The sequence below is a fragment of the Papilio polytes genome, unplaced genomic scaffold (assembly GCF_000836215.1).
Source record: "Papilio polytes unplaced genomic scaffold, Ppol_1.0 DF822289.1, whole genome shotgun sequence".
NCBI lineage: Eukaryota > Metazoa > Arthropoda > Insecta > Lepidoptera > Papilionidae > Papilio > Papilio polytes.
The window spans coordinates 2,072,958-2,089,962 of NW_013526915.1; the positions used below are offsets into that span (position 1 = coordinate 2,072,958).

At 33.2% G+C, this 17,005-nt stretch overlaps 1 protein-coding gene across 1 annotated transcript; it reads right to left on the reverse strand.

The window, feature by feature from the left end:
- LOC106106315 (transmembrane protein 135-like) lies at positions 1-10,211 on the reverse strand. The gene is made up of 9 exons (XM_013286886.1): positions 9,772-10,211; positions 8,709-8,839; positions 7,259-7,385; positions 6,285-6,436; positions 6,096-6,207; positions 3,159-3,311; positions 2,050-2,190; positions 1,445-1,611; positions 1-1,133 (listed from the first exon to the last, which is right to left on the reverse strand). The coding sequence occupies exons 1-9, from the start codon at positions 9,928-9,930 to the stop codon at positions 1,082-1,084; spliced, it is 1,194 nt and encodes a 397-aa protein (XP_013142340.1). The 5' UTR covers positions 9,931-10,211; the 3' UTR covers positions 1-1,081.
- Between the last annotated feature and the right edge of the window lie 6,794 nt (positions 10,212-17,005).

Below are 17,005 nucleotides of genomic sequence, written 5' to 3' on the forward strand. Positions count from 1 at the left end.
GGGGGGGGGGGGGCAATACCGCCCTTTGCTCCTGGTCGGGGCAAACGTAGCAAGCGCCGTTTTTTGGTTGTTATGTGAAATTGTAAGCAAAAATCTAATAAGACTTACATAGAATTATGCATATAAACATATGTATAGCATTAACGTTGCTTTACTTAAAAATAAGGAACTACTTTTTAAATGCTATAATAGATTGTCATGTTTAGACGTTGTTATTACCTTTCCCTAGTACATTTAAAGTGATACATAGGAAGTCCTAAATAATTATTGCCCAAAAATCTTAATAAAGCCAATACACTAATTGTGCCAATTCTTAAATATAATATCTAGTTACTTAAAGCCAAAACAGACGCTAATTTTTAACGGATGAAAAACTGCGTGTGTTGAAAATTTTTAACTCCCAGTTGAACTGTTCAGTTAGAGTTTTGTCTTAAAAGTTTTAACTGAACAGTTCTATTTTTCAGTTAAAACGATCACTGACCGTATAGACTTAACTTTAACAACACTGGTTTACGCGAATAATTTGCTCCTTTATTTTATGGAATAATATTAAATTCTAAAGTTGAATTCAATCAAACGCTTGTAAAGACTGCACAAAAGAATTAACCAGTAATCCAATTATCCCCAAAAATGTGCTATAATGAAAATCCATTACCTAAAACAAAATCACAGACTTGCGTCCCTTCACTACGCGACAGCTTCCAGAACTACTAATGGTCGGTTTCCGAACTACTTTTGCTTATGATTCGATATATTCATAAAACTAGGTTCCGAATTAAGTTACTTGAGTTTTATTCCGTTGAAACTTAGATTAACAAAACACTAATGAATCACTTGGTAATGATTAAATAAATGGAAAATTCAGAAACCTGGCATTAGAGAAAGTATATGACTTGGCACGCCAGAACCTAGCGTACTGTACCTGGCAACGTGCCAACTGAAATTCACGCTATAGTGATGTGATATAAATATCGATAAATGGTTAAACGGCAAATTCTTAATTTCAATTTGAAATTAATATTGACTGTAAAGCTGTCGCGTTTTACAAATGTTTTAATAACGATAAAAGTTTCTCTTAAATTTATAAAGACCGCAGCATTCTCTGTATGAAGGCCGCTTGAATTTGATCCGCTCTGAAATAAAAAAAAACAACCATACATTAATGACATAGATATTACAAATGTCTAAAAGATTCTAATCATGGAAAAAATTGTGTTAATTTTTCTCTACTAACAGAAGAGTATATTATCGACAATGTAAATAAAAATGCAAATAGTTTTCGAGTTTAACACATCACTGTTAATACTATTTGGTCGCAACATGTCAAGAAAAGTACAGTAAAAAATAATAAACAATAAAAAGGGATTTTTCCCGCTGGGCCGATTTTTTCCCGTTGGACCGTTCGATGTCGGCTACAAAACTAATAGAACAGCTGTATACTCACTTGGTGCTGGTGACGGTGGTCATCAGGTTGATGATGTACCGGGGGCAGACATCTTCATGCATGACGCGCGCGTGGAACAGCAGGCCTTGGCACACGCAGTACAGCAACTCCACCAGCGGCCATTGCTCCGGGATTAAACCTTTCTGGTAACCCCACGAGCCCAGGATCTAAAGGTATATCAAAACATATTTCTATTTGAAAAGGCACATTTATAATACTAGCTTGCGTCCGCGACTCTTCGCGTGGAATTAAAAAAATAGCCTATGTGTTTTACTACACTATCCTCTACATCAACAATAAATTTTATCGAAATCAGTTCAGTCATTTAAACTTTTGCATTTAAAATTTAAAATTCCTTTCCTTAAAAAAAAATCTGTACTAACGCCATGTTTTAGGCTATACATTTTCACACTATTTAACTTAGGAGGTGAGGAATCAATTGAAAAAATACCTTCACGTTGGAAAAGGACCATAAACTACAAGCTGACATCAACCAAGCAAGGTTGCCATGGTAACGGTAATTCGTATCCAACCCAATTTGAAAGTTTTACAAATGTAAACAATAAATTATTTTTTTTAATATGTTATAGTCAAATGTAAGTTACCTGTAATGTAGACGTTAAAGGTGCGAGTGAGATTGGCAAGGACGGCGAGGCTCTGAAGGCGGCGCCAGCGAGGAAACCCGCGGGCAGCGCGTATAGTGCACTGTCTTTGCCGTACGCCCGACACAGTAAGCAAACCACCAGCTGAAATAATACCACGGTAATTAAATACATAAACGAAGAAAATACTGGTCATGTAATTTTTAATTCACGGTCAGTTAAAAAAAAAAAAAGCAGTAGCATTAAACGGATGTACGCTTATATTTTAAAATTTATGATATATTAAAGTAATAAAATTAAATATATTTCACAAATTGTAAATTTTCAATTATGCAAAATTATTCAACATGTCGAATGTTGAATTTTAAAAGTTTTCTTTTACATTGCAAACTGCGCAACTGTCATAATTCACAAAGAAATAATTTATACACATTTACACTACGTTTAAATTTTTATTGTATCACTAAATTATATAACCCTGGTTACTTGTTTTAATAACATTTTACTGTAGCTTTCTGTACCATGACATATATTGTCATCTCTTTCTTTCTCCTTAAAAATAAGGGTCATGTGTCAATACAAATTTCACAGAAGTTAAGTTTTAAATAAAACGTACAGTCGTGGAAATCCGCAGTGTTCCACATAGGAAAAATTGCCTTGTTCATTGCAACGAAACCATCTCCACCTCTTCCTAAGAAGAACTAATTAAATGGCAGAGAGTGCAAACGAAGGGATAATAATAAAAAGAAACTACCGTGTATCAATAACCGTCTTTTTTTCATACAGATATAGTTACAAGCTATAATTTACCATATGATGGCAAACGAGGAAGCGGCTACTTGAGTCCGCCAAAATGGCGAAGCGACGGAGGAAGAGACGCGCATAAAGAGGATATTTCCCCTACCTATGCCTTCCTCCACCATTATATTCACTGTTCCCTCCCGTCATTCCCTTATAAGAAAAGGGTGGAAAAGGAGAGTGACTCAAAATTAGGCCTGCGTTATTGGTTTTTATTCCGCGTCTCGTTTCAATGCTCAAACAATTGTAGCGTTTAAGATGGAACACCTCAAATTTCCCTGATAGTACCATGCTAAGAATATGTTCGCACTTACCCTATAAATACCGATGTAACCACCAAAGAACAAGCCAAGCTTGAGATGAGATAGCCTCAATGATTTCAGCGCTTTCGCCGGCGTCAGAATTCTAGGAATTATTGTGCGCAATATTGTCATAGCACAACCTACCCCGAATAGTTGTACTGTACCCTGGAATGTAAAACATTAACACTTTTTTTTTTACATAATATAGGGTGGCAAACGAGCCAGCGGCCACCTGAATCCACCTAAATGGAAAGAGACCGCTGCCCTTAATTGACAGAGGAGGAGACGCATATAAAGGGGACATCTCCCCTTCCTATGCTTCTCCTCCACCGTCAAATCTACTTTTCCTCCCTTAAAATGCTTTGTTATCTATGAGCAACATAGGCCATATTCTTTAATTTTTTTTATTCCCACATAGACGAAGTCACGAACAACAGTTAGTGTATGATATATTAATAAAGCATTGGTGGCTCAATAGTTAAGCACATGAAATGTACTTTAGGTCCTGGCCTAAATTACAATTCACGTGCTTGAATCCCGACATGTACCAATGAGTTTTTTGAATTTCATTTGTACATTTACCCGAAGCAACCTGCACATATCTGCAAAGAAATTCTGAGATGTGTGAAGTTAACCTTAAGAGGGCAACCGTGTTTGACTATGGCATAGTCACCCTTTGAGCTCCGAAAGTGGGGACGTATAGCTGAGATCAAACAACAATAGATAAAAAAAACTTTTTAAAGTCAAGTTTTCTTGTATTCTACAGTAATAATAGTTTGAAAATAACGTATGTGTGTACAATTGTGAATAGACAGATATTAATGCGTCAAGGCCAAGAAAACTGTCACGATTTTAATACGTAAATTACTTAACCATAAAAGTCGAACGCATTTTGATTATCACGCTACTGTACAGTGATTTTTTTTTAAATATTAGTAGATTTTTGTTAATTTACTAATATTTCCTTTAACCACACCAACTAAGTTCTAGGCTTGTGCTGGGCTATGGTTCCGACAATAGTCGAATAGTGGGATTCGAACCCTCGACCGTAAGATCGGTAGTCGGTACCTCCAAAACAGCAGGCGCTTAAATTATTGATTGAATTTAATCTAAAACTGAGGTCCGTTTTGACTAACAAAATATTCTTTATTGCTTTAGTCATAAAAATGCATATTATTTTAACATAACTTGACATTTTTTTAATTAATATTTGATTACAAATCTTTCAACTAAATCAAAATTAATATTTGTATCTTTGCCTTGAATTATTTTGTGATGAATTTATTCAAGACGCCAGAAGTTTGTGTTTCAAAAATGTATTTCGTTTTGTTTTTTATTGAATCTGGCCTTGCAGCGTATAAAGTACGTAAAATAGTTCATTATTTTTTCTCTGCAAGTTAATTAGGTAAAGCAATTACTTATAAAAAATCATGCAGTTTTAATAACAACTTTAACATTATACAGTAAAAAACCTTGTGTTTTTTAGGATTTATACTTTAACACAAGCCTGTAAACCCAAACAACTAGGCGAAGAGGACGGACTACCACAATAAAAAATAAAACTTAGTAGCCTACGTATTCTTCCAGATCATGTCCTAAAAATATAATCGAGATCTGTTAAACCAGACAAGTACAAACATCCATCCATTAAAAGTTTCGCATATAATATGAAGGAAGAATTAGCTCTTACGCAAAATAATTATGTATTTTATAAATAACGTAATAAAACTAAGTACTAAACTTCACGTTTCAAATCTATACTATTATAATAAAGCGTAAACACACACTTCTTTGTTGCCTAAGATGTCAGTAATTACTGCATATTTTTGAATATTTTTTTTTTAATAAAAAGCCCTACAATTGCGTTACGCTTTAGGCTATATATTTTAACGCCATTAAACTTTGGGAGTAAATATTTTGGATATAATATTTCCTAATGTGGGAAAGAGACCATAAGTTGTTGCCAACATCAAGGAAGCAAGTTTGCCATGGTTTGACATCATGTCATGACATTTTGACATTTGGAATGTATAATTTGACAAATGTGAACAATACAATGATTTTTTTTATAATTTTATGCGGATAAAGTCGCTCGGGGACAGCTAGTTAATATTAAAACATTAAAATGAAATAATAATTACTATAATTGTAGTAAGTATTAAGGTTGTCAAACATTTTGTCCGCTCAGAATATCCTGTCACTCGCTGTGCAGACTACAAGGGTGTAGAGGGTGGGCAGGGGGGCATAATACGCAGCACATGACCTTGAGTCGTTATGATATTTGTAATGACGTATAGAAGAATCATATAAATCCTCATTAAAACGGATTTGAATATTTTAACTAAGCTTTATGATTTAGTACATAACCGGCCTTATTAAAATGCAAAGATATGTAACAATTAACCAGATAATAAGGTAGAACTAATGACAAAACAACTATTTATCCTTACGCAAGACAATCGAGGAAACTGTACAAGTATTCATCCCAGTTATAAACAAAATATGTTTACGCAATACGTAAAATACTAACGTCATAGGGAAAATAATGGGAAGATTTTTGTCAAACAAAAAAATTCCATCTATAAAACCAGTGGTACACAATAGTCTGGAATAACACACGATATTCTTTTCCCCTTTTTTATTCCGCGCAGACGTAGTTACGGGGTTCGGAGCCAACCCTAAGTTAGGATGACTAGGCCTTATTCAAGCACGCTGGACCAGTGCGGGTTGTTTGACTTCACACATGTCTTTGAATTTCTTCTCCGATATGTGCAGGTTGCATCACGATGTTTTCCTTCGCCGTAAGAATGTCGGGTAAATTATGTACGTATGAAAATTCGAAAAAACGAAAATACCATAGGTAGTTGGCGGGATTCGAATCCAAGACCTGTAGATTACAAATCAAGTGCTTCAACCCCTGAGCCACGGACGCCCTAGTATATCACTTACCCTTAGAATATAATTCATGCAGTTTCCTTTGTGAGGACAAGCAAGACTCCTTCCACTGATGCCTTTCATTGGTTTGCCAACTTCTTTCGATACTCTCGGCGGTGTAAAGAACCTTTAAGTTTGAGAAAAAAGGACCTCTGTGAATTAATTTTTCTTCTGTAAACATAATGATATTAAACTAATACGTACCAAAACAACGGCGTTCGTTTACTATTCTCTCTTTCTTTTCGCATCAAATAGAAGAAAACGGCACTACCAAACATGAAGATTAGAGTTTCTTTTCCTGGTGTCCGTCTAAGCCATCCTTTCATTTCTAATGTTCTTACCCAATATTCGAATACCTATTAAAAATAAATATCAAATATAAAGTATTATAAGATTCAAACTTTGTATCATATCTGAATATTCAACATCTCGTTATCCCGACACTCAAGTCTATTGTGCTCAATGTCAAACGAATTTGCGAGCCGTCGTAAAGTTTGTATGGTATACAAGTAATACGCGTGGTTAATTTTGTATAGATTATGTTTCTTAATATGCCTCTTTGCAGAGCACTTCCTCAATATTTTTCTATTGTTTTTGTAACAAAAAAATCCCAATGACCATGAAAATAATTCAGTATAAGATACATTATTATATTAGAGTGAGTGCACAACTGTAGATTGTTTCGCAGCCCATTCAACTGTTTAGTTGCACAATTAAAAAGCGAACCGTGTGCCCACCTCCTTATAAGTTCATAGGAATCAAAGTACCACCAAAAAGTTGTGCGATATTTTAGTCGAAGGTGCGCGCACATACTTATTAATACCATCTACAACTATTGTGGTATCTAACATATCAATGATTTTTGAAAAGGGAAAATTTCAGAACTACATATTGTTACAAAACAACTGTTTTGATAAACGGGTTAATTCGACAGGAAAATCATGTCAAAACTTGATTGTAAACATAAATATCAATCAGGTAAACATCCTTATAGTAACTGAGTAACGAAACAGGGAACATTGTGACGCCAGAGTTGGCCTAACCGAGGATAATAGGTGCAAAATCAGAAACGGAGAATGTTTATATATTCCAAGATTGTTTTTTTATCGTATAGACTTGTAACATGTGTCTTCAGCCAGGCATTTTATGGCATAGTATAAGATGATAAGAATTCTCACCAAGTTGACGAAAAGATTGACAACCATAACTCTTCTGTAAGGCGGTTCGAAGTAAACCGCAAGTCCGCTCACCGTGCACGGCAGCAACACAGTCGTATAGTAATTGAACTGGCTGAAGAATAACGCCCTAAAGACACACGAGAAATTTATTAAAAACTAACTATTCCTCTTAGGCTTCTCGCATTATTCAGCCCCTTCCAAATTATTCACCCCCTAAATTAAAAAAACGTGAAAATATGTAGCGTTAAACGTGTCGTAAGTGTAGGGCTTTCTTATTAAAAAAAAGTATTATTCAAAAATATGCTGTGATTGCTGACATCCTACGCCATATCCTATAGAATCCTATAGAAGTATAATTAGATAGATTTATCATAATACCAATAATCTTAAAATACGGAATAGAGAGAAAGAGGGAGAGGGAGAGAGAGAGAGATGGGAGAGGTACATACATGTACATACACAACATAACAGTGGTAAATATATGAAGCAACTGGCTGTCGCCCGCGACATCGCGCAGAGCTAAAAAATGGTTACCTAGCCTTTGTGAGCTCCCAGACTGTGCTCTATAGATATAGATATGCCATATTTAATTAAGATCTGTAAAGCTGTTTAGGAGATACCATCTTACAAAGATCCATCTAAAATCTAAACTTACAACATTTATAATATTAGTAAGATGGGATGGGGATTAGCGTAGAGACCACTAAAGAGTGTGCTGAGGGCAAACTGTCTCTCAACCTTATAATATAAGCAAAAGAAAATTAAGTCAAGATTTAAAAAAAAAATTAACGATGAATAAAGCCATATATGCCAACATCCTTGAATTTAAATTTACATAACATTATTATAATAATTCATTATAAAATACATACATATCTAAATGAATACTTAAATTTTTTACAACATTATGTAAATTGTGATTATTCATACACATAATTTATATTATTTAATAAGCATATTGTCCTCAACTTAGCATTGTCTGAAATTATTTACCAAATATATCAATTGTCTATCTTTACTAATTTTATGAAGAGGAAACATTTGTATCATTGTATGTAACACAAAAACTACATGACCATTTTTAATCATGTTTTATTAGAAAGTAAATATCACTGAATAAGATAGTCTGTAGAATCTATTTCAATTCAACACTAACAGAGTTGCAGGATAGTACTAAATAAATTTCGATCAATGTCCTCATTGTCAAATTGTTATTTCAACATTGGACTAATTTTATTAAACACAGTTACAACATCAATTGTTACAATTGAGACATTGTTAAATGTTTACATGAAGATTTAATTGTGTTCCGATTCCATTTAGGAAACATCTAACATATTAGGCTTGAAAAGATAAAAGCTCTGGTACAGATTAAATATAATTTAACAGTATTATAAGTATGGTAATAAATTTATTCCAGAAATAGAATAAAATTCGGATACAAACTTACCTAAATATGCAATTCAATGTCACAAAAGAACTTCCTACTGTCAAGCCAAATATCCCCGATTTTAAGTACAATTTGAATTGCTCAATCATTTCTTCTTTGCCCAATTTTTTGCCTCTCATTAATATTTGAATCTGTGAACAAATATGATACATATAATAGTCTTAAAGCATTTTTATATATTCAATAGATAGTCAACATTTTATGGAATTGAAAAAAGAAATCTCTAACCATATTACAATAGAGAATTGATTTTATGTATTTATTTAAAATGCGAAAAGGGGAGTAAATGAACAGTGGTAACAAAGTCCATAGACATCCCCAATGCCAGAGGAACTACAGAAGTGTTGCCGATCTTTGAGAAAATAGTATACACTCTTAAAGGACCCTAAGTTGTACTGGTTAATGTTAAAAAAGTAATAGACTTCTAATTACAAAACATGTACACATAATCTATGGTCAGAATTTTTCACCTAAGTACATTTAAATAATGTAGTACCATTACTTTGTTTTTAATATTTTTTTAAAGTTTATTTTTTTATAAATTGGTCAAGGGTAAAGGATAATCATCATTATCAATTGTAAAGAATTATTGCATTATACAGTAAGTAACAAGATAACATTTGACTAAACATGATAAATCAATCTTTATTGATAAAAATTACACCAATAAGTTTAAATGCAACCCAAAGTCTTTATTGAAAAAAATTCTAATGTTACACATTACACTTATAATTAAAAATTTAATACTAAAGGGACCATACTAAACATAAATCAATTATTTTTTGTTATATCATTTTATTGAGATTACTTAAATGTCTATGTTTTATGATATTCCTTCTGCATTATTTGTACCCGAGTCATCATCTTCCTCTTTATCCTACTCCCGTAGGGTCGGTGCAACAGGTTTTTGTCCCTCGAATATCCAAAACCTAGTTTTGGATTCGGCACGATTTTTTTAATTGCCAATAGGTAAATGCACACTTATATGCCCAACAAGCTAAATCAAGTGTTATGTACTAAACACTATCTTTATTTTTAATTACAGACAAATATATTAACTTACAAGATACACCATAGCGTAGAATTTATAACTGCCTTTAATACAACTAAGAAGCATCGTTGCCGTGGCATCCTTACATGTAGAAGTCCAAGGATGAATCAAAGTATTGCACGGAGCATGGCTACAGGCCGTCTCAAACCATAACTTACTTGCTTCAACCATTTTAAATGTATTATAACGTTTCTAGTATCACTATCATACGTCAATAATGTTAGCTTAATTAAAAGCAAAAGAATATTTATTTCCACAATCGCAAATTCGATGTGATTTTCAACTTAAGCGTCCATCGCTCCGCTAGCTGTTTATGAACATTTCCATTACTTTTATATCGTCCCGTTTTATATTTATTATTAACTAATTAACTAATACTTAAATGGATATATTTTTATAAATTAACTCGCAAACAGTACCACTTGGTAAGGTGTCACGTATAAAACTGTCAAGTCAAATGTCAATGCCAAGCACAGACCAACGCGAACCGAGCAAAAAACAAGAAGCAGTTCGGAAGCCATTATTAATTTAAGTACTTTTTTTATAATAATAACATACGCTAACTTCAGTGCATAACGTAATTTGATTTCACTTGTTCTTAAAACAAGCGAGTCGTGAGTAATAATCACGATTTTTACAATAATTAAAGGTAATTATTTTAAAGGGGGCTTCCACTGCTTATACCGAGTACGATTTACGTTTTGTCATCCCTTTCAATCTTATTAAATTCAGTAATAACATGGTTTTTACTTATAATTAAAACTCGGTGCCAGATTTCTGTAACGAATTTGAAATCAATATATAAAATAATTTTACATACTAAAATACTGTGAAAATAATTAGTTTTGAATGTATGTTTAAGGTTAAATAAAACTACTTTTCCATTCAAAGTAAGTAAACAGCAATTACTTGTTACAAACTCATTTAAAACATAACTTATAATGAATGTTCTACGTTTATTTTAATTTACTTACGATGCTAATGCCATGTATAGGTGTCCAAAATAAAAATGATCCCTTCAAGCACAATTTTAACATAGTACGAAATGCTGATAAACAACTGTCCGTATAAGGATGCAGGAGACTAGCACATGATAATTCACCAATTTTCGAATTATTCAACATGAGCTTACTAACTTCCACCATATTCGTATTTTTTAATTCCTATTCAAAATATTATCCGATATGTTGTTGGCGACTTTTAAAATCAAATACCCAGAATGCTCTGAATAGGGTATAAAACTTAGTCAATTTATTGACTGAGTTCATGAGGTCGTGTAAGAAATCGGTTTAACATAAATTTAAATTCAATACACACTCGTTCTTCATTTTCAGCAACGATTACAAATAAACTAAAGTGAATTATTGCAAGATTATTGAACTGAGGGCGTGTTTAAAATGTAAATAGAGCCTCTGCTCTATTTTTTAAATTCTTTTACACGTAAATGACCAAATTAAATAAATTAATTCAACTCGTTTGCATTGGCTTTGCATTACCTACAACAGCTACATATATTTTTATGGTAGTAAGGTAAGGGTAAAATAGCCCTTAGGGTAGGCTCTGAACCCCTCAGTGGGGCGTATAGCTATCTGGTGATTATTATGATGATGATGATGATGAAGGCCAAATGAGCAACAATGGATTCAATGGACAGATGTGATACAAACTTTTTCTTTAAGAATTTAGGTCCCCAGTTAAGGTGTATCCTATGATTATTTAGGTTTTATCATGAGTTACTAATATCCTTGGTTAAATGCATTATACGTAGATTTGGTAACATAAAGGTAAAATACCTACGATGTATTTTTCAAGCTTCGCCTAGGGAAAACCCGCAGTAAGACAAGCTCACATTTCTTAAAAATTGTTTTGTAAAACGTTTCTTCCAAATGTAATTAACGATTGTGCTTTCTTTTCAGACATTGCAGTTGAAAATTATTTTTTTTTCTACTGTCAAAATAATATAGAATCTGTAAAAAATACCTGTTGTCTATAGTATTTTTGGTAAGTGTAAAAGTTCTAGAAATAGCCGCTATGACCGATTGTCGCTGCAGTCGGTAAATGGACGTTTGATGTGGTGTTTGTCAAGATTGTGCTATTGTGTGTTTACAGTGATTTATTTCCCGTTACTATAGTCCTAATTGAAGTATAAGCTTTTAAGGAGTAGATGAAGGTACGTAGAATTTATAGTAATCGGCTTTCATGTCACTATTTATTGAGAATGTTAGGAGTGATTTGGCGCTTCGAGTCGTCTTTGCGTCGACCCTACTCTTTATGTCAGCTGTATACAAAGATCATACGCATTTACGGAATAATCATCAAAATAATGAATTAAAACCGTCCTTTAATGCAAAAGTAGATCTCAAATAGCAATCAGAGGGTTGTTATGACCTTTAATTGACTCTAAACTCTAGGTTCACCTCCTGAACGGCAGAGGTTATGGATGTTCCTGGGGTCTGTGTTTCACGTACGAAGATAGTCCATTATCAAACCAAGTCTTTTTAGCAACCCTCATGACCTCTCTCGTTGCTTCGAAGGTACAATTTATCGTTAAAACTTTGTAGGAGTAATGGTACAATAACAATTACTATCAGTGTTTACTTAGATAAGTGTGGTACTGTAATAACATCTTTCATTTCACTTTAGGCGTATAATTGAATCATTTTGGCGGCACAATGCATATGTGTCCTTTCTTAGGCAGTCCAATGCCAGATGCTTGTCTGATTGTGGCACTGGCCCCATTTCAAATTAGGTGCCTGAGTATTTTCGTAATTGTATTGCAAATTTGTTACGAAGTAAATGTTCCGTCTATTAAAGTAAATTATTTTGTAGGATTCACCTTCATATTGAAATTACTGTCATCAATTTTAGTTTGCGGATATATTTTTTACTCACCAAGGTTGTAATAAAAATTCTACTTCACATATTGTAGTATCTTATAAAAATTTTAGTATTTTGTATAGTTTAATTTTGCATCAAAGACATGGGTGTAGGTAGTATATAATCAATCAATCATATATGTATAGTTCATAAGATTGTTATGTAGTTCTGTCAATAATTATATCAGAGCAATGAATTTATAATATTAGAATCAGTACCGCTAAGGACTTGTATGACAAGGAATGTTGTGTTAAAACTAAGTTTTTTAAATTAATACCATAGTGTAAGGTATTTAAATGAGGGAAGAAAAATAAGATAGATTCCGGAAATGTTCATTTTTAACTAATTTATTTAAAAAATCGCAAAGATTAAAAAGATCCGATGATTCTCGTGAGACAAGTAAGACACTCTTGAATCTTCAGAATTTGTACAGAAGTACAAGTCACATATTTATTCTTACAAAACCATCACAATATCATCCTCCTTTCATAATCATCACTTCGGAGATTTCATTATTGGTTAATGTTTTCATAGAGTATTAATTTTAATCATTAAAGTAATATACCTATGTAATGCTTTAAACTACTCTAGCTGTTAAAAAGTTACACAAGATGAAATTGTACAAAATAATTAGGATTGTAAAGGGCTTGTTATACAAAAATTGTCTCCGCTTGCTGGGTAGAAGCTAACAATAAAGGAAGCGATTCACATTTATTTTTTAGCATTACCCTCATGTTAGACAGGCAAAAAGTAAACACAGATTAATAATACAGATAAAAAGTAAGTTGTTCTTCCAGAATCATATTACCTATTCTATTAAATGGTTCACCACATCACATATTGACCAAATGTAAGATTTTAAGATGTACAAGATAACTGAAAACTAATTTGCTAAAAATATAAAATTATAGCTCATTAAAGTTTTCTAAGTATTTGTTTGGATTGTTTGTCACTTTTAAAGTTCTCTTCAATTAAGGGCTTACCAACATATCTACTTAAATAAACCAGTAAGTTTCATAGCATATCTAAGTTACATTGCTTGATATTCCATATGTGTTTAAAAATTGTTGGTTCCGCATCAATGGCAAATGTGTCTTGTTCTTTCTTATTTGTTTAGTGGGTCCAAACATCGTTTTAATATCTTTTAGTGATATGCGCTTTTTTGTTTTTTAACTTAAAGATATCTAATTATCAGTCAAAGGTAACATGCAAACGGCCTGATCATACTACTATTATAAATGCGAAAGTTTAGATGGATAGATCTTTGTTACTGTTTGTAGCCTAAATGGCTGAATGGATCTTGGTGAACCATAGGTGTATAGGATAGTTTGGAAGAACACATAGGCTACTTGCTTTTTATTTTAATTCTGTGCGGACAGAGACGCAGGCGAAAGCTAGTATTAAAATAACGTAACAGCCCAATGCAATTTGTAACCCCGTTATCAAATTTGAAACTTCATGTATTTAAGGGTTTATAAAATTGGACAATCTGAAAATGTTTAATAACACTGATTACAAAAGCTATGTGCTGATAAACAACTGAAATATCAGATAACAGTTATCTTATAAATCGACCTCCAATGCCCTTAAATAATAATCCTGAATGTCTTTTGAACAGTTATAAGGTGTTCTTGTAATGCCCTCATTAAATCAGTGTTGTAGTCTAGTTTTAGTGTCTGACTGACACCACCTACCCTAAGTTAGGGGTGACTAGGCCATAGTCAATCATGCTGGCCCACTGCGGGTTGGTTGACTTCACACATATCTTTGAAATTCTACGGAAATACGTGCAAGTTGCATCACGATGTTTTCCTTCACCGTATGAACGTCGGGTAAATTATGTACATATCGAAAATTCGAAAATCACATTGGTACGGTGGGATTCGAACCCAAGACCTGTAGATTACAAGTCAAGTGCTTAAACCACTGAGCCACCGATGTTCTGTTTTAGTGTCAGTCCAACCAAATTATCTGATAACAATCGAATGTGTAAAACATGTGATGGATGTAGGATTTTGTTTCCTTGTCAGACGTGTCGTTATTTTTAAGCTATCTGAGCCTCTATCAGCCAGTGGTGGGACAGGCCCTTAATCTGTTTAAAATTAATTAGATAAGAAATTAAAACAATCATTCTGAGTCCGTTAAAAGACATCTATACTAATATAATAAAGCGTAAACACACACTTTTTTGTTGCCTAAGATGTCAGCAAATACAGCATATTTTCGAATAACTCTTTTTTTAATAAAAAGCCCTACACTTACGTCACGCTTTAGGCTATATACTTTCACGCCGTTAAACTTAGGGGTAAATATTTTGGATAAAAACCCTAATGTGGGAAAGAGACCATAAGTTGCTGCCAACATCAAGGAAGCAAGGTTTCCATAGTTTGACATCATGTCATGTCATTTAGACATTTGCAATTGATAATTTGACAAATGTGAACTTAAAATGAAATTTTTATAATTTCATGCGGATGATGTCGCCTGGGAATCCCAGTAATGAATATTAGTGATTAATTAACTATTAGACTAATTTAAAACGTGTAGGCCTTAGAACCTTATTAAACTGACTTTTGCGTCATAATCGCGCGACTTAGTTACTCATTGGAAAAGGGGTCCAACTGATGCCAATAATCGATTTGAAAATTATTATGAGAACTAAATCTAAAACATCTTAAGAAAAGCAAGGTTTCAAGTAAGTAAGTCGAGCAGGTCGAATATTGCGTTTAAGATATAGGTAAAATGAGTTTAAAAGATCTAAGTTTTCGGATCACAAAACATAAAACTGAAGTATTTATTGGTCTTATCACAACTTTTTTGTTTTAACTACAACTGTTACTAATCACTTATTATTTTAATATTTGATACACTTATGTTATTAAATAGATATTTGATTTTCATCATCCTTTTTCGTAAGTTTCTGACTTACAAAGTTTATCCTATGTGGAAAAACATAATTTCTAATCCAAGTTCCATCTTGATCCGTCCAGCGATCCTGGAGTTATTATAACAAAAATCCATCCATCCAAATTATCATATTTACCAGTAAGTTAGTAAGATTTCTGTAGGAAAAATACTTAAGGCATATACTTAGATTATACAGAAGTCTAGAATTTGCTACCGTATTTTCAAGTGGTTTTTTCAAGACGTTCGTGCGTCAATGCTAAACTGACACTCATACATATGAAACAAGGATGTCGGGAATATGTTTATCTCTTTTGTTTGTGTATGGGACTGTATTTTATCAACCCCCGTACCAAGGGTAAGACTGACAATTAGCTACCGCACAGATTTACGTCAATACAATAACTAAAGTCGACACCCATCTCTCAATTGACCAATGTGCTGAATAATTTATCACATCACGAGCTGTTACCCGCAAACTTCGTTAGCGCAAATTTGGACCACCCGTTACGCCAGTTTGACATTGAATTTTTAAAAAAGTACCCTAATATATGCCTATTCATGTCAGCTACCTTCCAGTGAAAGTCCCGTCAAAATCGGTCCACCTGTTTTGGAGATTAACCAGAACAAACGCGGCTTGAGGCAGACAGAGAGAACAGACAGGCAAATTTTTTTTAAATGCGATTATCGTTATCACCAACGCAAACACGTCTTCCCGAAATCTGGAATTTTTTCCTTTGTATTACAAACAGACACTCAAATTTTATTATATGTATAGATAATATACTCTAACCTTAATTTTGTTTTGACACATCTACTACATTAGTTTTCCACTTAAAGATATGTTATAACGTCTAATAAAATAGCAGTTTATGAAACTAATTTAGCACTGTTTATGAGATTTGCGGAACAATTTTATGCGTCCCGTCATATAACTTCATTGTTCTACGACAATGGCTGACGTATATGTCTACTATATTTTTTTGCAACAAGTTTCACCGAGTTATAGCCACGGAGAACTAAAAACTAAACTACCGAATAAGCGGACATACGTTCGATTATTGTAAATCAACTACAGACACTAGTATATCAATCTTTTATTATAAACTAGCTTTCGCCTGCGAATCCGTCCGCGTGGAATTAAAAAAAAGTAATTAGTCTATGTGTTCTTCCAATTTATCCTCTACGTCTATACTAAATTTCATCGAAATCCGTTCAGCCGTTTAGGCTACAAACTCTAACAAAAATCCATCCATCCATCTAAACTTTCGCATTTTTAATATTACTATGGCCTCAAACAAAATATTAAAAACGAAGTATGTTTTGCCCAATTATCCCAGAAAAAACAATGTGCTATTCCAAACAGATATTCGTATTTCGCATTGTGAATGTCGCTACAGGAAGTTCAATGACCTATTGTCCGTTTCAGTATCCTGCTTCCTTCAAGACAATGACATGTTATATC